The sequence below is a fragment of the Calypte anna genome, chromosome 1 (assembly GCF_003957555.1).
Source record: "Calypte anna isolate BGI_N300 chromosome 1, bCalAnn1_v1.p, whole genome shotgun sequence".
Taxonomy (NCBI): Eukaryota; Metazoa; Chordata; class Aves; order Apodiformes; family Trochilidae; genus Calypte; species Calypte anna.
This window is the reverse complement of record NC_044244.1, coordinates 178,649,695-178,675,294: the sequence shown is the minus strand read 5'-3', so window position 1 is coordinate 178,675,294 and position 25,600 is coordinate 178,649,695. Positions and strand designations below refer to the sequence as shown.

At 41.4% G+C, this 25,600-nt stretch overlaps 1 protein-coding gene across 1 annotated transcript in view; it reads right to left on the bottom strand.

Annotated features, from left to right (window-relative positions):
- Window positions 1–296: 296 nt before the first annotated feature.
- The window catches only part of ATP8A2 (ATPase phospholipid transporting 8A2), a 276,235-nt gene continuing 250,931 nt past the window's right edge, over window positions 297–25,600 (bottom strand). Inside the window, exons 34-36 of the mRNA XM_030458567.1 lie at window positions 24,100–24,204; window positions 8,928–9,019; window positions 297–635 (exon numbers count right to left, since the gene is read on the bottom strand). Coding sequence (XP_030314427.1) covers window positions 538–635; window positions 8,928–9,019; window positions 24,100–24,204 — 295 coding nt within the window. The 3' untranslated portion in view covers window positions 297–537. The remainder of the gene's footprint in view (window positions 636–8,927; window positions 9,020–24,099; window positions 24,205–25,600) is intronic.

Sequence of the window (25,600 nt, the reverse complement as noted above, 5' to 3'; positions counted from 1 at the left end):
ATTGTGTTGCAATCAAGATTTTTATGCCAGATTGTCTGTTAAAAATTTCAGTCAAATTAGTGAACAGTGAATACTAGGGGGAGTAATGCCTGCATGCAGCCGTGTGCGCTTGGTCGGTGTGTAACAAAACAGGAAATCTCAGCACCCCCTTCCAATTAAGCAAAGGCTGATTTCTCATGGAACACAAATTTTCTACCTTTCTCCCAGAACAACATTATGTTGATGTTTTAAATAGTGGTGAAACATTGCTTTTAATTTCACACCTCACATAGCACAGTCAAATGCTTCATAATAACATAAACAAAACTTCAGGCAGAGCTTTGCGACTGAATCCAAACAATGATTTCCCCCCACAATATGTACTCAAGGTTTGCAGGGAGAATACAGAAACTTGTTGGCTAAGGCCACAGAAATGAGTTCTCTGGTGTTTTGGCTGCTGCTGCCGCCAACCCTAGTCACATTAGTCAAGCATGTGTTAACAGTGGATGCACTGATCCAAATCCCATTATTCCAACCACCCATCAAGTAAAGAAGCATTTATTCCATTTCCGCTCTCCTTTTGGTTGTATCGTAGGATCGAACAACTTGCGACTGGGAAACAACACCGTGTTCTTCTTGTGAAAAAGCATACCCATCTGAAAAAGCAAAGGAAGAAAAAGATAAATCACTCGAGTACAGCTCAAGGGCACAGACTTTTTAAAGAACAATCTTAGGCATCACTAAAGTTACATGAGACTGCAACAGTCTTTGTTTCCGTGCTGTGCTTCTGACATTTGCAGCTGTGCCTTTCATTGCCCATGTGGCACAGAAGGATGCCCAGCTGCCAGCCACCCCTCTGCCACTGCTCCCCTCCTCAGGCCAGGGCAGTGTACACACAGAATGTTTCCCTCTGAGTCAACCTGGCTCAAAAGCTACAGATTGACCTGGACACCATGTGCACTCCCATAGTGGCAGAGCTGCTTTAAAGACTTAACAGACAGGTAGAAATTCGCATTTTGGCTCGACTCCTCTATGGTCTGCTTGGTATCAGCAGTTTCCTTGGAGGAACATGGAAATGTCTAGACCACAACTGGATCTGAGTCACGTCTGCCTCTTTACTCCATGAAGGATTTTTTTAAAAACAAGTTTCCAGGTGACATCTGACAAATCATACCAAGAAATTTTCAGTTCTCCTCACCAGTCACCCATATCTTGAATAGAGCAAATTTAAACATAGTCTGGAGGTTTCTATTTTGCACAGGTTAATCCTCCTAGCTACTGCAATCCTTCAGATTGTCTAGGAATTATTCAAAATAACTGATTATTTTTAAATTATTGTGGACATGGCAAGTGACATTTCTAGCATCATCTGCAAAACGTGTTACTGGTAAAACAGACACAAAAGCTAAAGGGCCAACATGGTGAAACAGCAAACAATATTTAAAGCAAATATGAACCTACAGAAAATTGAGTGGAAAACTGCAGCAAAAGAGAACAGAATTTGTGACACCAAGTAAAGGTTATTTTCAGGTGTAAATGAGTAACCAGAAAATAGAAGAGGGGCAAATCTATAAAAACAGATAAATAGGAGTCATACAGAGCCCTGTAGTAGGAAAGCAAGCAAGAACTGGCAGATGTGAACATTGCCTTGGAGAACCTAAGAATTATACCATGGGGAACTCTCTATAGGCAACTTTCCATCTCTCCCAAGCAGCTGCAGGAGCTTCTGAATATGGGTCAGGATTTCAGAATTCATCTCAGACTGAAAGAGATAGCATGAGATAAGGGTGGATGTCCAAATTACTACCCAGAGACCTAGAAAATGTCTTTCAGGAGCCCTACTACCTTAAACAGGCTCAAGGCTTATTTCCCCCTCCTAGATCAAGTGCCAACATGAGATAAGGCTGGAGCACAACACAGAGGGATCCTGTGACAGAAAGGCACGCAGGGCTGGACAACCTCTTAAAAGGTGGGAAGGATGTGAGGCCCACAAGAAGCTTGGTGCTGTAGACCAAACTTTCTCCCTACAGGTCTGAATGCAGCCTGCATTTAAGCAGGTGACCAATGCTGGTAGCCAGGAGAAGCTCAGAAATGAAGTGTGTCCCCTGAGTGAGGCCTCTTAAACCTTCCCCCTGACACTCAAGCTGGGATCACATGAGCACAGATGCTCCAACATCTTTTCCGCCGGCTGATGCCTGTACAGGGAGGGTGGTCAGAAACCCCTATCCAGCTGTAGGGTGCTGAGAAGAGACTCCCACAATACCAGAGGTGACCACTGTTCAATTAATGTGGAAGGTTATCCCCTCTCTCACAGCATGCAGCTAATTGTCACCTCTGAAGCTGCAGGAACTTTAGACTTGAGCTCTGCAAGCAGAATGTTTGCTCCCTTAGCAGGAAAGCACACTGTCAGCAGGTTAGCTGACCTGAATCACGAGCATGGTAGGAAATATTTGCCAGTAAATGGAAGGGATTCAAACAGAAATACATCATCCAGAACTAATTCCAGTCACACCTTCTTCTTGGACTGATTGCAGGACAGCTTGAACTTTGATTTGATTACGTGACCAATCATCCCAGCACCCTGTTTTATTTTCCTTGAGCGATTCCATGCCAATATACATAGAGGTACAGGTTGGTTTTTCCTGCCTTCAGTAGAAGGTTCACAGAATGCAAACAGTCTTTTGGAAAAAACTATGTGCATGTTGGATAATTGCAAGGGAAATACAATTTACAAAACAGGCTTTCATTTTAAAAAGGGTAGATTCACACTTAACTACCTTCAGAAGGTCTGTTCCACACCAAGGGCCAAGCACACTGTTGCTTTTTTGGCTAAATTCTCAATGAAAAAGCCAACTTGGTCAAAGATTGCAAGCTTAAGCCCTAAAAGACCTAAGCTCGTGCTTCATAACCTGGTGTGCATCAAGATGGCTTTGGTGTATTTACTTATCCAGTGAGATCATTCAGTGCTGTGGATTCTTCATTGTTACTGCCACAGTTCTGCCATAACTACTGCAAATCCGGCACTGCCCACACAAGGGTGGGCAACCCCAGGTATCTTCCCATGATCTGCTTATTTCCAGTGCTAGCACAGGCCTATAAACGGCCAGGCAGCCCAAACACTCTGCAAAGCCAACACAAAAAGAAATCCAATAGATATGTTCACCCCTCTCACACAAGTAGAGCAGACCTTAATATGACAAAAAAATCAGTCTAAGATGATCAAAGATTAACTATAGCAGGGGTATCATTACAACCTTAAGTTCTTAGCCAGCCTTGAAATATCATTAATGAGAGGTCTGCATGTACATCATGGGAAAGGTTTTGATCCCTGCACTTGGACACCACTCTATTAAGCTGAAGTTCAACATTTGGCAGTTTATTTAAAACTTTTCCAGTTGATCTCTGTACAGGAAGATGTTCATATTACACTTTTTTTTTTTTTAATTCACATCACAACTAAAATCAAGCTTTAAGCTGTTCAGGCAGTTGACTGTGCCTTACAGAGTCAGAATGCTGAGTCCCATCCACACTCCCCAAGCAGTTCTACATTTCCACTATTTTCAGACCCCATCCAAAAACAATGAAAGTCTCCAATCTGCCAGTTACTAGGAAGCTTTTCAGAAGTTTGAACTTTTCCCCCAACTCTGGTTTTAAAACCACACCTATGAGCCCGCCCTGGGAACAAGGCCCTCATTGTTCAGCTGTCCTGCAGCAGCTCCAGGCAGGAGCACATTTCTTTGGGGCTTTCTGGGCACAACTCACTTACTGCTGCTGCAGAAGGAAGGACCTTTGTGTTCAGAGACTTTCTATTAATGGAGGAAAGGTGCACTTTTGAATATCTGTCAGAGGGGCTCATTTGCTAAGGAGAGAATTCACGTTCTCATCAAATATAAGGTTTCACTCGAACCAGATATTATCAGGAAACCTACTGAATTTTAAAAGCATCCTGTTGGGTTTTTTTACAGCTTTGATATTCTATTAGAAGATCAGAATCTAGTCTCTCATTAGGTTTCTAATTTAACACACTCTTTTTATATTCACTGCAATGACTATTCTGGTCTATGCAATGCTGGATTACTGTAGCTGTCTCCATGCACATGTCTTGAATGCAGTAAAGCTGCACAAGCTCACCAGCCCAACTTACATGCAACATCTAAGACCAGAACCAGAAAAGGTCCAGAGTACTCTCTTTGTTCCAGAAAAGTCTACTCAATGGCAGGACTGCAAACAGGTTTAGTTACTTCAGGGATTTATTTTAAAGGCTTCCTAACTCCTTGCACTCTCCTCTGATACACTTGAACTGTCCGTCCCTATCAACAAGAGGGCAGTTCTCACTGGAAGGCTGACAGAAGCCTGGCCTTCTGCAGAATTTTGCTATTTCACACATGCAGTGGTATCATGGTTAACCACAGCTCAAAGTATAAAATCCATGTTATCATCATGATGTTTGCCTTTGGAGAAAGATGCCTAGACATTCAAATCCACTAAAGTTAAGTTTTAGGGTTTGGAGAAATAGGAGAGGCTTTCTTATTTAAAAAAAAATTATCTTTTAGAAAATGGTGCTTCTTAGATACCAAAAATCTTTCTGACACGGTGAAAATCAGTGTTATGGTATCACATTGCCAGGCAAATGCCTCCTTCAGTTCACATTCACCAACTGAGCAGTAAATACTAACTCAGCTTTGGCTTCTCCAGCAACCCTCTTCCAGTGAGAGCTGCTTTAAATCTTGAATATTTTGACTAATGCTTACAAAAATCATTCCTTTCTCTGCGATAAACTATGCCTGTGTTTTCTAAAAGACTCAAGAGGAATTCCTGACAAGTGGTCTCATCTCTTCTGTCCCAGATACTAACCTACTGGTATTTGCATGTAGAAAATAGTCAGATGCCACAATTCTAAACTACTTATTCCTATTTCTTTTTTCTTAAGTTGATTTTAAAAGATTGCAACTTGAGTTGACAATCAACACACAGCTTAGGAAGAATACAGAATGTATATTGTATTTCAAACATGGGCAAGACAAGAGTAAACTGAGTTTAAAAAGCACCTCAAGAAGGTACCCTGTTGTTTTTCAAATCAAAATGCACCACCAGAAAAGTGAGAGGAAGAAGGTGTCTGCTAGTGGAAAATAAATGGTGGGATTAGAGCCCTCAGCATGAACACATTATTATTATTTATTATTTGTCAGCCCCCATGCTGTGAAATGAACCTCAGATGACAGGTGCTTTTTCTCCACTGATTGATAAGGTGCAAACTATACGCTCTGCATTCAGATTTCCTCTATGCAATCACCATATTCTGTCAAAGGAAGAGGGATTTTCTTTTCTAGCATAGGAAATCTGGGCCAAGTGCAGTAATCCTCACCAGGCATGGCTCTCTGCATTTCAGGGTGAGTTCTGCTGGAGCAGTGCTTAACAAGAGCAGGATTCAGTTGTTTTTAAGAGCATGCTGAGACAAGTGGCAACTAAGAACTGGCAGGGGGTATTCTGAATTACAGGAGGGAAGCTGCACTAGAGGGATGGTTTGGGACTTTGCTTAAAATATACACAGTCATGCTCAAACAAGTGGGAAGCATCACCCTTCCCATCCTGCTGGTGAGGCTCTGGGGGCACAGGTGACACAGGTCAGCCATGCAGGAAGAAAGGGGAGGTCAAGAACCATCTTTTATCTACAGAGCTTGTCTAAAGGAGATGCTACTTTCACAAAGTCATGACATGAACTTGTAAGACTTGCAGAAAGCTCATCTGGAGAAGAGGGTTGGACTAGATGATCTCTGAGGTCCCTTCCAACCCGGCTAATTCTATGATTCTATGATAAGACCTCATTGCCAGCAAGTCCCTTGAGAGAGCAAGTTTTTGGGAGTCATTGCTGCTCTTTCCCTCAAGAGGGAACCCCACAGCATGTGAAAGGGAAGGGTCAAAAGCCATGTCTGAGAGGAGGCTGGTGGCACTTCTGCTCACTCTTCAGAGGCTTTCAAAAGCAGATGGCAATGGACAATCTCCAATTAAACCAGGCACCTTCACTAGGAGCTGCAACAAGCCTAGAGGTCTGTGTCATCACCACTGCCTACACGATGCTGAGATCATTTTATGTTAGCACATGGTCTTGACAACCATATAAAACTCTTCCACTGAAGTTTTATGACAATGCCATTCAACAAAAAATTAAAAAAAAAAAAAAAAAAAAGGTAAAGTTTTCATAAAGCTTGCCAGAAGTTATACTGGTAGGAAGGAGCCACATTATGTTTGGAAGTACAGTGAGTAAATAGCTTTTATGCTTTTGACAGCTCTCCATGATTCAGGAACACAAAACCAAAGCCAGAGCGTGTAAAACAGCCATGAAGGTCTTACACACTTCAAGGCCACAGCCCTTGGATGGACAGGGGTGACTGTGTGAGGCTGTCACTCTGAGTCAGTTTCTTTACTGGGAGAAGGCATTTAAGAGATTAACCCTGGCTGGCACTCCTGTATGACACTGACATGGCACTGGCTGTGTGGCTCTGCCCCCCACTTTCGGAACTGGATCTGCCAGAGCCTGGTGCTGTATAGGAGCCATGCATCCTACCTGAAGGCACTGTGCTATGCTAATGCTTTTGAAGAGGCCCTGGCTCACAAAATGAGACTAAAGAAACACAGAGAGAGTGAGCTTCTGCCTTTTGGTACAGGGCTCTGCAGACTTAACCTTGGTCATCTTTTTCCTCTCACCACAAACAAGTACTGTAAGGCCTGAAACTCCTCATGAGATTTTTCTCCTTTCTATGTGATTGGAAACAAAGCTATTTAGGCTGTGTTTCCTCTCCAAAGACTTGGAAACAGTTGTCAAAACCAAAGTGACTCTCAACCAGTACTACATCTTTACAATCTGTGCTAGGAAATTTAATCCAGTTTTCCTTTTTTGCTGGGACCAAGCCAATTGATTTCCTTAAGCCTTTGTCAGCTCTAACTAAACAAACCCTTCTCCTGCTTTATATGCAAGAGTCAGATTCTGAGTTGAAGTCAGAATGCAATTTCTGCACAAAGTGGCTCTCACAGTCTGGGAACTCAGAGCCTGGTGGAAACACATGAACAGTTCAAGACTTCAAACAGAACTCTTGTAGTGTGATTTAAGATATTGGCCCAGCATGTCAAGGCTACTGCCCTATTCATCAATTCTTTGCTTTGAAGATTTCTAGCATTCAGTAAACAGTTGTACAGTTTAAGGTTGTGAAAACACTGCATATGTTCCCTGGATTTCACATGGCCTTGTACATACAGCAGCTATGCAACACTGGAAAATAACATTTGACACAAGATGATACAAGTTTTAAAGTCATGGATATGCCATAAAAAACATCTTTTAATTCTAACAGCTTCACAATCAAAGTTCATGTGAAAAACAGACTGTTGATTGTAACTTGGTCTGACTCATTTAGCACTTAGTCATTTGCTTTTTTAGGAAAGTTAGTGATCCAAATTAATATTTATTTTGGTATCTCCTTTTTCTTTCCCAAGAGCCCTCCACCTACTAACAACCTGATGATTTCTTCTGCCAGGCTAAAGGCATATATCAAGACTGGTTAGTCACCACTTGTGTATCTCCTCTTCTGCACTGTGCTAAGTCTCTACAGCCGACTACTTGAACAGCAATTTATTTATGCATTTTATGTATTTCTTCAGCCAATCGTTGCCTTTTGAATCTCCTCAAAGAGCATGTTTGAGTGTCAAAAGCTGTGCTACTGTCAGCATCCCTGGCTCTTTGGCACAAAGGATGAAATCCTGGTAGAAGCACAGGGCCCACAGCGCAGCTCTGTGTATCTTTCTCAGGAGGAATGGGACTGATCACTAAAGACCCTAGATCCCTTGACAGTGATGCCCTTTTGCAATGGCTTTATGAAGGACAAAGAGTAGCAGATCCATCACTGTTCTACTCCTTCTAGTCAAATTCCCTGTGGATAATAGGAATATTTCAGGCAGGGTTCACAAATCTCAGGCCTGCCTCCATGGCTTGAATCACAACAGTTCTGCTACAGAAGATGACCCAGACAGCAATGAGATTTGACATCACAGTCAGGGGTGTCACTTCTCACTGCAATGCCAATATAAAACCAAATCCTGAGTGCCTGCTGCTTGCCCTGTGTGCAGAAGTACTGCACACCAGGGGTCTATATTCTTTTGTAAGATAAGCATACTTTGACCACCAGCTTAATCACAACAGCATTTTACCTCTAGAAGGGGTTGGCTGGACTGTATTGGTCCTTGAGACACCATGGCCCTTCAGTGTATCTGGTCTGCAGAGCTGTTAGATTATTTTTAACACTGTGGAAGCCTTTCTAACACTGTCAAAAGTCAGGTCCAGCAGATAAAGGCCTGTCACACATTCCTCTAGGAAGATGGAAGGCATGGATGACCTCTACACCAGTAAGAAACGCAATTTCTTCTACATAGCAGCAGTAGCAAGACATGATATTGCATTTCTTCTTGCAGCAGAGGACAAAAAGGAAGAGGAGAAAGACAGGAGACATCTCTGCACACCATGGCTTTCCTCATCAGAAACACACAGAACCCCCAAGTGGCATCCCTGAAACATCACTATATTCTCAGCTAATCACAGCTAATGATTCTTCATAAAACAACACACTTCTATTTAAGCTAGTCTCTATTACAACATTTATTTTATCCTGTAGAGTTTTTTATTTTAAAGTATTCTTGAAGCTACCAGGATTTTACATTTCGAGAACCTGCCTACTGGGATTTTGTCATTTGGGCCTGTTGATTGGATCCTAGGGAATTATTCACATTTGAGCTCCACTTGCCTGGGGCCAAATACACTAATTCCACTTCCAAATTCATGTGTCTTGCTTGGCAGCTCAGCCTCTGTGCTAGATTATTCCTACCTACAATTTAATTAAAAAATAATCACCCTTCACTTCCCTTCCCTTCACACACATGCATGCATGACCACTACTTACGTGATACGCTTTGCTGGGCAGAATGAGCACGGAAAAGGCTCGGTGGGGTTTTCCTCCCGAGCCTTTTTAACAAATGGTCACGTTCGTTCACGCTGAAGGAGAGAAAAAATATACCAGTGAGTAACCAGAAAATTTCAAGGTAAAGTCAACTGTATTAAAAGCACTTGGCAGCTTTGACTTGGTCAGTCTGTAAGATGGCTGTAGCATGAAAAAGAATTTTTGCTTTCTTTAAACTGCACGTTATCACGAGAACCTTCTAATAACAGAAATTCCTCCTTTCTAAGGCCATTTTGTACAAGTTTACGTTTAGTTACCCCATCTCTAATATCACCATCATTGTGATTTCTGAATGTCAAATGTATATGAATTATTATAAACCATACCAGAAGTCTAAAATCATGTGATATGGAATATTAAAAATGAGATTTCCCTTTAGTATTGAATCACGGCACCCACAAACTGCCTTAGAGAGAAGGAGCAAAGCACTAGGGTTTAGCACATGGTAAAAGGCTTCTATCACACCTGCAAAACAGCACAAAGCAACCCAAGTTGGAATCCATAGTTAACTGTCTTCTAAGGAACACTCTCAGTTTCACCTCTCATATTGGAAAGAATACTTTCTGTCCAGTTTTTGATTAAAAATCTCTTTGGTTTACACAGTTCATGTCGAAGGTCTGAAAAGTTATTACTGAATTAGCAGAAAGTGAAAATACAAACAAGGTGAAAACCACAGTATGCTTACAATGGGTTTAACCTATATACACAAATCATTACAGACACTTCCACTCTGATTTTTATTTAAAACACAGCTCATTTAATCAAGAATTATATGACCAGAATTAACAAATAATGGCTAAGATCCTGATCTTTCAAAACACATAATTGTACACATAATTAAGTCCCACTAAGTGCCATGTTTTTTTAAAAATAACGTAAGTGTCCAAACCTCATAGCACTGGACCCTCGAATAACTGCTATATAATAGATTATTTTACAAAAGCTTATTTTATTTCAAAGTTTCTCTGTGACTGGGCTGTTTTTTTTCCATCTTGTTTCTAACACTGAGATGAAGCCAGTGCATAGAAGGGATCTATTTGCTAGTGCAGTTCCTTGCAGGTCTTTATCCTGTTTGCACCACATTTACAATGTGCTTCCATTTTCAGTCTGCTTGTTCTTTCATGTCTTTATTCACAAGCAGCAATTCCACTGGTTATGCTACAAACATGGATACAGATCTCAATGCCAACGTTGCTATCTTTCTTGCATTAGATTACAAATTCACATGCATTTGGTATATGGAATGGAAATCCCAGCAAGCACAGCTGCTGCTGTCAAAAAGCTTACAACAGCATTAAACAAACAACTCCCTTTCATTGAAGTAGTTTGCTAACTTCAAATAAAGAAAGTAACCAAAGAATCTCTGAGCTGCCTATAGTATGTAATCCAGCCATGCAGGCTTATATTCCACTTAATAGTCCATTAGGGTAATATCAGTCTTCTCTGTTCAGTGCATAATGAGACCCGTGAAAGAAAGGGAGGAATCCTTCTCTATTTCCTGTGGTCTGTAAGCTCCACCCCTTGAACTATAAACTTGTACAGAGGATAGACCCCTCCTCTGTACAATCTTTACAAACTGCCAGTATTTTCATGCACTTGGTCTCTTCTCCTTCCCCTGGCACTACAGACCCCCCCCCCAATAACAGATACACCAGGCTGCTTTATCTGACACCAGTCAGATAAAGTCTCTCAATACAAAACAGAAATTGATAACAATTTGGAAGCAAAACTATAGTTATTAACTGAGAGGATCAAACAATCTTTTAGAACTCTTGGATCATGAGATCTGCGTTCACTCAAAGAAGAAAGGATCACTCGTTTCCACTAAAACTGGGGTTACAGCATGGAATCTTCTCAATGTCTTGGAAGATCCAACTGGCTAAATACCCAAAGACCAGCTGGCTGTAAGAAAATTAAGTGCACACAGAAATCAGCTCAAAGCAGGCACCAAAACAGAAAGCAGATACTACAAAGAATCACCAGGTAAGGGGATAGTAGGCACAAAGCAAGACCTTAGATTTCTCTAACCCTTAACAGGCTCATGAAATGGTCAGCCTGCAGCATCAGTCATCACCAGTGCACGTGCAAACTAGTGAAGGTGTATTGTGCAACCTCCCACTGACTACTGTTGGGTAGCTTCTTAATTCACAGACTGATAAGTGTAGCGAAACACTGTCTGAATCTACTGCTGCCCTGTGAATGACAAGTGGAACACTTGTTCTGTGTGTGGGTAAAGAACATACAGGTACAGTCTTTCCCATCTCAGTAGGAGAGCCAGAGAGTGGTCTGGGCTTAAAAGAGGAATCTTAAGCAAATAAAACTGTATTTGTTCTAAGGGAGAAATAAACAACATAGAATTACCCACAGCACAAAAGGCATGAGAAACAAATTCTTCATCTGTCTGTCCACCATGGCCAGAGCTGAAGAGCAGGATGGCATCTGCTATGAGTCAGTAATGGTTGGCTCCTCAGGCTTCTACGTGCCATGTGTGACGTAGGGTGTCCTGTCAAGGGACTTCTGAGGAGTGACACTCTGTAGCTCTAAGGAAGCCAAAGCTAGACTATCTTTGATACTGGTAATTATCACCAACAATGTCAAAACTGAAGTTGTATTTGATTTCCCCCTTTGGGAAATTATATTGGATCATTTCTGAGTGACCTGCCCTAGTTTTGCTCCTGCTCTGGCAGTGGGGTTGGACTTGATCATCTTCAGAGGTCCCTTCCAACCCCTGACATTATGATTCTGTGATATCTATGCAAAGAAAGAAAAACTCATGGAAAAACTAGAGTACTTGTGGTTTAAGTACAAGGGATAATTAAACAGACTACAAATCAAGACCACTTAAGTACTATAAAATGAGCTCTTTGTACACATAAGTAAATGCAACATAGCTCTTCTGAAATGGATGAGTATTTGATTTATTAACAGATATTAGAACTCCTAGTACTTGCCCTGAAATGAAAGTGAAGTGTGTTTCTTATCAAGACAAAAGTGCTGCCAAGGATACCAATGGAGTCTTTGCTTCCAGAAAGTTTTTTGTCTGCTACCAGCAGATAAAGTGAAGACTTCTCAGTCTCCTTCACACTTTGATGCAAAACTAACAATGATATCAGATTTGCAGGCACCAGGATAAGGCCTGCTTGTGAATCAATCCCAAGTGTTAATTCTACTTTCCAGTGAGTCATAGACAGTGTCTAAGTTCTCCCATGGGGTCCACAGATGGCATCTTCTGATGCATTGAGGCAAACGAGTAAGACAACATGAGATCATACTTTGAATATTTCATGTAGTTGTGATAGCCAGAAACTCAAAAAAAAAAGTGTCAGAATGAAAGAAATCACAAACCCAGACATCCTTATGGGAGTCAGTGACCTGAAGAGTGACAGTGAAATATGCTTAAGGGGTAAATGAGAGACTCCATTTATCTGTAATTATATAAGGGAGAAAGGACACTGAGGAAATGCTTTTAACTATACAAAACCAATAGTAGATTAGAACAAAAACGACTGAAAATGGTCCTGATTCTGAGGATTATGAAAAAAACATTTTAGATCCATCATAATTCAAGTTATATAAAACCAGATTCAGATGTTAACAATAATGAAGAATACCTTGGGCCAGGAATAACTTTGCAATGGCTTCCTAAGAGGGTCAAGATAATTTCTGTCTGCCTGGAAGTCTGTGCTAACAGCATTACAAACATTCATTAAGAGAATGACAAATCAAAAGGTGAACTAAAGGCAATGTGTAATTTCATAACAATATTTTCTATTCCATGAATAAAATGACTCTTCCATTTTCAGATCTGAATTGCTCTAAGGTGTCAACAGAGACCTTTTTCTATTTTCCTGTGTTCTTTTCTCATCCCTCACAAAAGCAAACAGCCCTTAAATCTAGGAAACAAACATCTGGCTTTACACATTCAAATGAGGTGCATCAAAACAAACAGAATAATTCAAAGCTGACCACAAAGTCCCACTGGCTCATTTGCTCAAGTAATTAAAAAAATATGAGCTTCACCACCAATTAACCTACTGAGCACTAATTAGCATTAATGAGGATTTTCGGTACTCAGTACAGCTTGACCCAGAATGTTCTCCCAAGTCCACTAATTGGCTGGTGGCAAAAGCAGGGTTTAGAAGGAAGAGAAGGTTAAAGTGGATGCAGGCGTCTCTTAAAATTGGATCTTCCTTGAGAAAATACACACCATAGTCCAGTTAAAAAATATTAATTCAAGGTGCCCCTTCTCTTACAAGAACTGAACTCCTGCATTTTGTTATGATTTACTAGAGGAGACAGAACGCACAAGCACACCAAATGGGCAAAGACACTTAGCTGCCATTGGTTTTAACTTGCTGCCCTTCTGCATTATTCAGAATTCAGGAAGATACACATATATTAAATATTTGTTTCTGCTTTTCCACTTACTAGAATAAAGAACTGAGCTACTACTGAAGCATAACCAGAGCTGCTGAAGACACAAACAAAACAGAAGCAGATATCCCAGCTGCTACCCCTCTGCTTTAAGAACACTCAACAAACTTCTGGCAGAGGTTCAGTGCAAAGATACCCAGCATCCATGGGTAAGCCCAGAGGGCAAGAAAGGATGCAGCTGATTTTCCTATCATCTGAATAGCTATGAAACCCCTCACCCTACTGCTCACAGGTGCAGGGCCACTGTTTCTTCTAACCTACGGTGCTACTGCAGCACTGAGCAACAAGTCAGTCATTGTGCCCCTTGGTTTAAAACAGAAAACCCATCAAAGCTTAGGCTTCCCTCCTACCCAGATGTGTTTTCAGCCTCTTTCTCTCCACTGTCACATACTCCATTAAACACATTGCCTGAGGAACCCTGGATGGTCTACACTCCTCTCCTGCTCGAAGAAGTATCTTGCAACGTGTCCTGGGACTGCAACAGAAGGAAGGAAAGGAGGAGAGAAGAAGAATTTTTTTGCAAAATATCCAGTGTAGGTAGCTGAACACAAGATAAAAATGAGGAAGATTCTGCTCTTTCAAACTTAGCCATAGACTAGATTTTGAGGATGGGAGAGGATACTCTCTCCCTTTTTAAAATTTAGAATTAAAACAGAATAATTGATTTCTTCCATACATTCCAAATAGTAACTTAAAAGAAATTTGATGTTTACTTCTTGACAGGTTTCAGTCACTGAAATGTACACCAACACAAAATATGAGGAGAAAAAAAAAGGTTTGAAACAGCTTTCCCCAGCTTTGATCAGCCCTAATCACCAAACTGTTTATTAGCAGACTGCTGACTTTGATTTCAGTCTCTTGGTTCTCAGCTCCATTATATTTCTTCTAAAGAAGAACCAGAGATTGGAGCACCGTGACTTCTCTCCAGGTCTGACCTGTCAGAGTGGACTCACGGATCCCTCTCTGGGCTGCAAGGACACACCAAGACTTCCTCAGGATTAACGCACACGTTCCATCTGTCACCGTTCTTGCAGCCTAACACTGGTGGAAGGCTCACAGCATCAGCCATGGGCCTGGCAGACAAACAGCAAACACCATAATCCAGGCAGAGTCTGTCCCACACCTTTGTAACTGGCCAGAGATCAATTATATTTCTTCCTCAGATACTCCCTGCCAGCTGAATGCACCACCCTGGCACAGCCACAGGCATCACTTTGACTTGTTTTTAGTTTAGACTGAAGTGCATGAACAGAATTCACATAAGGGAGTTGTTAAAGTTAAGCAGCAGGCACAGAGATGGTAAATAACTAAGACTTGGGGTAAGGAGAATGTAAAAACAACATTCTTCAAGACCAGGAATTCAAAATTAAAGCATGCCAGTCATCTCAAATGCAAGCCACACTAATGCTAAGGGTTCAGCAAAACACCCTATGCTCAAATACACAACACAGTCCAGGGCTGTGGGAGAGAGGTTTGACTGGCTGAGTGAGCAAACTTACTACCTCCAATCTCTGGGCTTTGGAGACATTGCAGAGAGGAATCACCCTCCTACAGAATAGCAGAAGTAGCAACTGCAGGCTTCTGACGATTTCTTTCTTTCAGTCCATGAAGGGGAGATGTTATTTTTTGTTATCTAGCACTCGATTGCTGGAATGTTTTACTATGAGGTCAATCAGGGTAGGAGGTCTTTTAATTTAAAAGGCAAACAGGCATTACTGATAATGAAGCTGCAGTGTAATCAAAGGAAATCTCCAGAGCATTTCACAAGGAAACGTCTGAGGCATATAAACAGTAAAACAAAAATCAGCATTTTCTTTGCAGAGTCAGCGTCTACAAACACTGCTTCTTAATCACTCAGGATCCAGATGAAATAAAGACACATCCAAATCCATGCTCCTTTCGCATTTTTCTGTAAATACTCAGCAAGCCATCAGTGAAATCCCAGACCATAGCTAGAAGACCAAAAGCCCAGGCACAGTCACCAGGCACAAACCACAGGGAAATGGAGACAGATATGTGGCCTGTGCCACTAGCGCGCTGAGAGCAGCAAGAAGATACCTATCAGAGGTGACTCCAACACCAGAACAACCAGGCTTTAGGGAGCACCTACTCCTTGATGAGGGTTCAACAACAACCAAGTCTCCTGGGAAGCTGGAGGCCTTATGACCTGCCCTGGTTTAACATCTCCAGGGCATCTTGCTGATGCAGCAGCTCCCCTCCAGCTGCTTTGCAAGTACTTGTTAGAGCCACAGGGGAAAACAACCCTTCCCTAGATGGGAGGCAACTATTTAAGGAACTTACCCTATTTAAGAGTTACATTTGACATTACCCAGACAATTTTGTGTCTGTAAATCATTGAATGTATGCAAGTAAGTGGCCCTGCAAGACTGGCTTGGAGCATATTTAAAGTAGCCATGCAACGGTGAGCTCTCCAGACTTGCAACACATGGTACCGAGCTCAGCTCACACAGAGCTCCAAGTAATTTATCCTGGCTGGATGTGAAGAGGTTGAGGGCCACACAACTTCAGCAGCAGCTCCAGGGGCATCCTTTGTGGTGATTGATGGCTAAAGCAGATCCTGCCCTTACCAGTCAATCAGAGGACCTGACAGTGCTCCCCACACCATCCCATTTCGCTCAACTTGTTTATCACAGGGACCCACATAGAATCATAGAATCAGCTTGAGTTGGTCCAACTGAGGAGACAGGGCAAAGATGGGCCAGTATGACCACAACTGGTAAGGAATGGTCTGGGAAACTCTCAAGCCAACCCTGCAGCCATGGGGATCTATGACACTCATCAATCACCTGGAAAAATACTTTTCTTACAGCTTGTGATTTGACCCGAGAGTATGTTCATTCACCAAAACAGCAGCTTTCCTTTCCCTTTAATGCCTCAGAGGTTTGAAGGCAAGGCCCCAGCATGAAGGAGAAGCCTGAAGCTGGCATTCAGCAGTGAGTCCCACATGAGGTGCACGCAGGGCTCCCCATGTTGCCGCATCACCTCGTGAGCAGCAGAGCCATCCTGGAAGCCAAGGCATGTCCTGAGCTTCAGACAGCCCTGTGTGCATCACCTGGACTGGGTGTAGGGTTCTGGGACCAAACTCTCCACTTTAATTTCACAAAATCCTCTTCAAGTTGCTCCTTAAAAGTTATTTAAGCTATTTAAAGTCATTAAACAGGACAAACCTCCTTCTGGTGACACAAAAGGATGATTTACATTTTCTTTTGACATTAACAAGGCAGAAAAGCCAAACAGATCCCTCCTTTGACTCCTAAAATCACTTGGACAATCCATTTGAACCTTCATTTTTGAGGCTGTTATTCCTAAACTTCTTTCCAAGACTACTACTTTGAACAGAAGACAGTATTACTAAGCACCTTTCAAAAACATGAACTAAAAAGGCAAACACTAAACATCACATGCCTCTTTGAAAAGAAACAATTCCAAGAAAATAATGAGATCCCTCTCTGCTTAGAGTGCCTTCCATTTCTAAGCACTGCAAACATTATGTGTGTGTTTATGCCTTTCACTACATGGAGGGGGCAGGCATCACTGTCAGCTGTCCCAAGCCCAAGTAACTTGACACAAAGTTGAAACTGCCCTGTTTTGCATTCAGCCTTTCTAAAATGTGGGAATTGACTCAATTTAAATGTCTGGGAAGCAAAAAAGGCTAAGTGTGGCTTCCTGCCTTTCAACTATCCTCTTTTTGGTATCAGTGCTGTTTACTTCTTGTCCATAAGTGCCTCACTTTGCACTTACTCTAGTGGGTGCTTGGTTGCATCCTCTACAGATAAGGTGGAAATACAGTTGCAATTGTAACATTCTTTTCCTACTCACTCATTTTTTTCAGAATTAAGTCACCTTGGAGGTTGAAATTTTCCATGCTTGGTCTGTTGATGTTTTTCAGTTTGCTTTTTTTTTTTTTTCCCTTAAATCCCTTCCTGTTTTTTTTAAAAAAGTCTTACATGCTTTGATAAAAGTGAAAAGGACTTACTGTGTTCAGAACCCAAAACTCGTATTGGGTTTTTTTCTTTATCTTCTTTAGAGGAAAAAAAAAAACCTAAGAGAACAACTTGGGGCAAGAACAAAAATTGATGAACTTCAAAAGCATCTGGATACAACTTAAAGCAAAGCACAGGACACTTGGTTGATCTGCAAAAAACCAAATTACTTTAAGATTTTATTATTTTCTAATTGTCCACTAAAAATTTAATACCTAGTAGAACTTCCATTTTCTTGTCCTTGTTACATAAAATTTACTACTTCCTTATTAGCCAGGAATCAGAGGTGTAAATGCAGGCTCTCCTGTCTCTCTTCCCAGACTGGGTTTGCCACTGGAGGAGCCAAGGCTGAACCCATTAGGCTGGAACAGTTGTTATGGAGCAGTTCTCCTGCTGTGCAGCCCGGAGGGAAGATTCCTTCTCTCCCCTGTGGAGATCCCTGGTGCCCAGCCCAGTAGCTCAGGATTAGGCACCAGAGATTGGCCCCTTAATCAGTTTTAACTCTCATCTTGTTCTCTTTTTCCTAATCTTTGCTTTCAATTTACAGCTTCATTTTGGCCTTTGTGCTGATACTGTACCAGATATCAACTCTGACTTTACTAACAGATTTGATCACAGCTCTAAATCCTTCTCCAGGTCACCAGGTTTTAACCCTATATGTGCACTGCATCTCCCTCAAGGTTACATGATAGGCACAATCAGGATGTGAAGTAATTAACTGCACTGGAAAAAGGGGATGTCAGCTCCAACTGGGCAGCAGTAGCAGCTGGGCACTTCGGTCCCCAGTGCTAGCAGGAGCATGGGAACTCCCCCCTCACTCCTCCACACAGCTTTTGAAACCATCTCTGCCTTCCCACCTCTGCTTCACAGCCTCCTCACTGCTCAACTTGGAGCAGAATCAAACCTAGTAACTTCAAGTGCCTCACACACAGGAGTTAGAAATACCAGAAATTAACAGCGCACATTAAAATGAGAAAATAATGTGATGATTCCTTACTGATATGCGACAGAAGGAAAAGAGAAAGGACAAGTGTAAAATAAAACAAAATTCTTCATTTTCCACCTACCATATACAAATGTTTACCATATGGAATCAAACAATTGAAAAAAAAAAAGATAAAATGTAATGTGCTTTTTGCTAGTAAAATGAGTCCAATATCTTTTTACTAGAAAAAGCTGCAAGGAAAAATCATAAATACGCCAATCATTCTGTTGTGTATGCTGGTAGAGAAATCCTGCCTTTCCTTCCCAGAAATAGTGTGAAGAACATCTGGAAAAAATGATAACAAGACTCTGAAACCTCAAAACCAAAATACACTTCTCGCCTCTTCAACCTCATTTTATGCTCAGCTGCACTGGATGGGCCGGATTCAGATCACAGTCATGCATATCCTCAGTAAAATACACTCAAGTCCACACATTCATGAAACAAGAATTTGGCTCCACACATCCAATGCCATTTAACCAGTTGAAAATACAACACAGTTTGTTTCAGGTAAGATTCATTGTCCCAGCTGATCTGAAGTGGCCTTACTGGCACAGTTTTCCTATTCAATATGATGTTATTTGAAATGCATCAATAAAGTCACAAAGTGCTTTGATATATAATGACCCCAAGTGTTGTTTCTTTTGATCTTAATGAAAAAGCTTGCCTCTTCCTCAGGAACCATGAGATCAGGTCTTCAGCTCATTCATGGGCTTGTTAAGAGAAAAGTTAAATCGGTTTTACCATTTCTGCTTCTGGCAGCATGAGGCGGAGGGCTCTGCCTCTCTCATTTCTGTGAACAGTCACAACCCCAAGTCATGTTTCCCAGATTCTCCTCTTGCCTCTCCACGGGGGCCTGTGGAGTGCTGAAGCCTCCATGTGTACCAGTGTCAGCTCACTTTATTTATTGAGCCATGAAGCTATTGAAATGGGACAGACATCTGCCCTCATCCACCAGACAAATACAAGGCTAAGACAAATAAGATGGCTCAATCTCAGGGCGAGTGCTGGTTATGAGTGTTTCACTAAAGCAAGCATTAGGCTGGTGAAAAGCACTTAAATGAAAGACAATTTCCACCAGCAGAGCTCACGGTTGAAGACAGCAACTCTCACAGTCTCTCCACTCTGTTTTAGGTACACTGTAAATGCAGATGAAAGGAAGAGGTGGCAGTGGGCATCTCCAAACGCTGAAAAATGCTGTGCAAAAAGAACACTGCAGTGTTCCCTTGCTGGGAGCTATACCTTGCTAGTTCTGTAGTCACTTCCCTTCCTCTGTAAAAAGAAAGCCTCACAGATTTCTGAATAATTCTGAGAAATTCCTCTCAATGCTTCAGTGGACGCTTTTCTGCAGCACTCCAGACATGCCCTTCACCTCTGTGAAGTCTGTGGACTCTGAAAGCTACACTGTTCTTCAGTATCAAATCTTTTAATCTCAGTCACCAACCAATTAAAAACAGAACAGAAATACAACTGAAGAGTTACTTTCAAAGGGAGTTTTCTGGCAATTCCGAGACAGTGAAACCCTCTGAAACAGGAAATCTACTGTCACAAAAAGGGTGCTGCACAGCTTTGCTTGCTCTCCATTAGTTGGGCAGTGGAGCAGTAAAGTGACATGGGTTTCCAAAATAAAGTTTGCTTTGGTCCCTAATCAGGCTTTGCTCCACCTGAACTCCTGCTGACTTCAATGAGAGGTTAGATGGAGTGAAAAGTGAATGAGAAACTGAAGATTTGGCCCTTTATGAGCCAAGATTTAGTTGTAAATTTACTTAAAGACACAAAAATCTCTGCAGCTGAACTCAACACCACTTTTGAACACAAACCTGTAGAAAAACTTTGTTTGTTTTCTTTCTGTAAATCTTGCATGTTAACATGATTAGGTCTGTTGGGCAGGTGTCTCCGCATGTCCCTGTTTGCTTTGGCACATGAGTTGTCCCTCTCACCTCTCCAAATTCACATAAATTTTGTGTTAAATCCTGCCCTTTGTTACTTGAGAGTGGCAGGGAGCCCCTCTCCCTTCCTGCTTGCTCACTCCAGCTGGGCTGGAGTCCAGCTCAGCACCACCGGGTGCCAGGCTGGGGAGGGCAATTGTCGGTACTCATCTTCCACAAGCAGGCAGGCAAACATGGCACAAGATCCATCACCAGCTCCTTACTTCATATTCCTTCTGCTTCTCCAGCTATTTCTGGAGTTCTAGTTTTCCAGATAGTTGTTTCCCCTGATTAAATCCCCTTGCTCCTGCAGTCATCTGATTTGGTGATCCCATGAAAACTAAGTTTTTAGTAAGTTTTTTTTTAGGTCAATGAGAACATGACCCTTGACAACTCAAAACTGTACACTTGATATAACCTCCAAGCATGTTATTTGCAAGGTTTTGGGGACTCAGCTGTACCACTCAGGGTGATGAAACTCTTCCCTAGACAGACTAGAAATTCCCTGACCTACCACTTGCCTTGCTGTTTTCTCGCTGTCATGAGAGGCAAAAATTTGTACCCATTTTTCAAGATCAACACACACAAAAAATCTATTTTAGAAACTATTTCAAGGGGCTAAGATTCTGAAGGATGCAAACAGCACTAGTGAAACTTGAAAAAATGTGTCTACCAAGAATGGTTGGCAAGGGGAAGACCTATAGGGGTATTCAGGTATCAAGTGGTACATGCAGCTCGTCCGACACTCCTTCCCAACTGCAGTGAAAACCCAGCTATCACCCTGTTCACATTCTACAGAAATTCAGCTGACCCACAGCAAACTGTTGGCAGCCTGTTGTGCAAGCCTAGATGCATTCACTGCTTTCCAGGCTTTGTGATTTGCTTTTTGTTTAGCAGATTAAATCCTAAACATCAAGATCTTGCACCTCATTTTTTGTGTAAGGTCTGTGCAATGATAAAAGCAATTAGCTCCCTAAATCCTTCTCTTATCTGTAATTGGGTGTGATTTTTGTTGTTTGTTTGTGAAGAACACTGCACAAAAATAGCATCCTCAATGTGGGCCAGGAAAACAGACCCTGATGACAGCCAGTTTTATCTTTGACAGCTTCCTGGACAAACCAGTATCTAATGGACATGCTTTCAGGAACACTTCCAAACAAGAACTAATGCTGTTACTTGGAGGTGACGGACAGAGCCATTGCACTTTTAATGCAGCTCTTCACCTTCCATTAGAAATGAGGACACTGGTTACTCACCCCTTCTGCATAGCATATGCAGAAAGGGAGGAATACCTCAGCACTCATTTCCACTGGCTTCAAGGAAATAAATAAATAAAAAAAGAATATGAACCAGAGAGGCTTTAACTGCAGAAAGTTCCTGCTCTGCCTCTTTCCCACCTTCACTCTTCCTTTTGGACAAGCACACGATTTCTAGCAGGTGTGAAAGAGCCAGGAGACAAACAAAAGAGATAAAAGACAGAACAACTCTGAAGAGCACTCAGGAGCCACATCACGAGCACAGCACACTAGCTCCTAGCAGGCAGAGACACTCTACCATTATCTAGTTCACAGATGGACCACCCAGAAAATCTGGGAGCAATTAGGAAGGAGAACAAACAAATGCATGGAAAGAAAGGGGAGGGAGAATGGGAAGGAGGGCCAGAAGGGATTCCTTACATCATCTCCATGCAAGCGTTTCGAGAATGAAGTGAAGCTACATGGAAGGAGGGAGGCAGATGAAAGAATTTGCAGTGAGAATGCAATAAAATAAAAGGCTATGAAAACATGCAGCATATGAATGAATTACAATGTGGCCATTAAATTTACAGAAAGACAGGACAGTGTGTAAACAAAGAAAAATCCCATCAAGTTCTTGGAGATACACACACAAACAGATCAAATGCTGTCTCTCTCACTATTAACAGTGTTCCAACCAGGCCCACAACTAGAGACTTACAGGCAAAAAGCCAACTCATTCTCCTCTCTGGCTCTCAATAACTGGCACTAAATACTGGCAGGAAAACAAAAATGCTACAAACCCACACCAAAGCAACTCCACATCCTATGCATGGATAGGAACCCACAGCAACAGCCACGGGGCTCATGCTACTAGAGCCAGGGTGCCTGGAAGCCACAACCAGTTCTCTACTGGCCTGGATTCCACTCGCCTGGCATTCATCAATTCTATCAGTCAGTACCTCACAACACCAAGTTACCTATTTCTTGCCTGAAAGACAGACCTGATTTTGGAACCAAACACTTTGGTTTCAACTGACTTCAAGGTGACTGCTCAGCCCTCTGCAAACAAAGCCCATTTTTAATTAAATGCTTGATTTCATGCATCTTTGTTGGTTTTATTTGCAGCCATAAAAGGCTGCCATTGTTGATCAGTGCTTCAAAGTTTGCTTTCCCTTTTTAAAGTATTTCATGTGCAGTTTGTAACTTTTGCAAGTGAGCACAATTTATAAATTGTGTTTTGTAGCTGCAGCAGAAAAATTACTTAAAAACTGAATATAGCAAGTGTTTTGAAGTGATTCTAATCAATAACACAGTTTACATTATCTTGGCCTCTAAGAAATGAACTCTCTTCACTAAAGAAATCTTATAAACACATTAAACTTCACACAAGCATTTTTTTAAAAGCTTTTGAATTTACTATGATCTTGGTCAACTCATTCCCTTAAATTTTCCCCTAAAAATAGTGCTTATTAACTCACAAGTTCAGCTGAAAAAAAAAAAAAATCTATCTGCTCGGCTTAGCAGCAGCTACAATATGGCAATTAGTTTATCTTAGAATAGACATCAAAGGCTCAAAGGATGACCCTGCCCCAGAAGAACAAAATCATTTAAAAGCCCCATTCCACTCAGTTTGCTAGTTTATAAGGTTTGCTAAAATCCAGTTTAATGATCATGTAGTTTCTTAGCAAGTCATGTGGTGCCATATTGTGTAAGGAACAGAAGAGTTAGTTCTAAAACCTTTATGAACTTGGGCAGCTTTTTCGACCAGCTGATGCAGAGCCACTTTCTGAGATGGTAAATGAAACTGTTGGATGCAAAAGCCTCACTATTATTTTCTTTAGCTTCTTTCAGAAGAGACAAAAGTTCCCACAAAACACATACTCTACCCGTGCAATGAAAGATTCAATAGCAATATGTTCAAGTCCATATGGTGTGGATGTAAGGGAGATTCACAATGAGAAACTGAGAACCCTGAAAGCAGGGGCCTGTAAGCTGCAGTGGAAAAAATCAAAAGCATAAAAAAAACTTAAGGTGAAACTGAATGAAGCTGCAGGGCACACTGGATTGGACAGTTCTCCTTTTAGCTACAGTCTAATTCACTTGTATCCTGAGTAACTGACAGTTCCCTCCCCTAACATGGTTATAAGACTGATTTTTGTTTAGGTTGTTTGGGGTTTTGTTGTTGTTGGTTTTTTTTTTTTGGTTTTTTTTTGGATGGCATACAAGAAAGTTTTTTCAAAAACAGTCTGGTCCAGTGGCCAAGTAATAGCACTACATATTAACAGGCAGCAGCCTGAGCACCAGCTTCTAGCACAGCTTCAGAGCAATAATGCAGGAGAAATGAAACTGGAAGGGCTTATTTCAGTGGGGGCAACAGACAGATATGGAAAGGAACAACAATAAATTAATAATACAAGTGAGAAGACTTCTTACCCCATCTGGAATGATATTTCATGGTGAATGAGAAATAGGGAGGAGAAAGGACAAAAAGGGTCTGATTTAAGCATTAGCATAGACTTGCCCCACCTTTTTCCATTACTATCACGAAGCATGGCTTTTCCCAGCTCTCTTGTCTTCGTCTCCAACTCCTGAACTTGCTCCAGCAAAGTTTTATTGTAAGTATGTCTGGCCCTGTACCACAAGGAAAAGACAAAGAGAAAAACAAAACAAAAAAGCCATGTGAACATTTGCTTTTTTTACTACAATCTTCCAATTTTACCTCTCATCTGAGAGGCATGATGCTCAACATAACGTGCATAATCTAACCAAGCAGCAGCAAAGCTGTGGGACTGTGGAGACCTGACACCACTGCTGTGGGACTGCCCAGGACCCTGGTGTTCAGACAAAGAGCTGGGATTCATTGAATATTCATGGCAGTAAAACATGATTCCATTCTGTCTTTTGAGCTAGGCATGGCACTGCTCTGAAAACCTGAGGAGAGTCTCAGATAGTAATTGCCATTCAAGCCCCTTTATTTTCATTTATCAGCCTCACATGACTGGGAAGGCACTTCTCTCCCCACTGAGCGTTCACAGTGACAGTAACAAGACTGGCTGTGCCCTGTTTTCTCAGCTTGGGAATTCAAAGAGCAATCTCTGTACCACAAATGCATCCAAAATTTGAACAGCCATGTCCCCCATGAGCAGACTTGGGCCTTTTTTCCCCCAGTTTCATGTTCTGCTCCTGTGCTATTACACCTACCTTACATGGCTATACAGAGAGAGTCCTTTCTATCTCACCATGTAGAAAGCAATAATACAAAACACAAGGATCTTTTTCCAATGGGCAGTTTTTGATCAGTCTCCCCCTTTGTGTCACTTAAGGAGGACAAGTGTCCCATGAGATAATACTGATTTGCATGTGACTGCACACTCAGCCCCCCCAAAAAGCTGTAGTCAAGTCAGTTGAAACACCACTTGCTCCTTGGCATTAAAAGAACATTCTTCAACTGTACACATGGCAAAAATTTCTCTACATGTTATATAACAATCTTATGTGTACATAATATTAGATTTAATCAATGATGCAAAACAATGTCAAACTACCACTAGTAGAAAAATAATAACTCATATATATGTAATTAAAATATAATGAAAATGCATTTATTTTTAAAAAGCATGATTCTTATTACTCCTTCCATGGGGAATAAGAAAAAAACCACCAAAAAAATCTTTGCTAATACCATTTTAGATTACAGTGCCTTGTTATTAATACTGTTATCCAAGTCCTCTGGTCTTTGCATTGCTGAATTAGGCCTCGAATGTCTCAAAATGAGAAACTGAAATGAAAACTTTTCAAAACACGCCTGCATTTAAGAGGAAAAAATGAACAACAAAAGATGAAGCAGAGCAAAATCTAGAAGTAAAGAGTAACATATAGTACTCAGAAGAGCAGCACCCTATTAAAACAAACCACCAAGGTGTATTATTGGAAAGGGAACAGCAATGTAATGCGATACAACAAATCCTTCCAAGTAGCAATGATATTTTTAAAACAGAGAATGTTTCAAGAATGTGAGATTACTAAT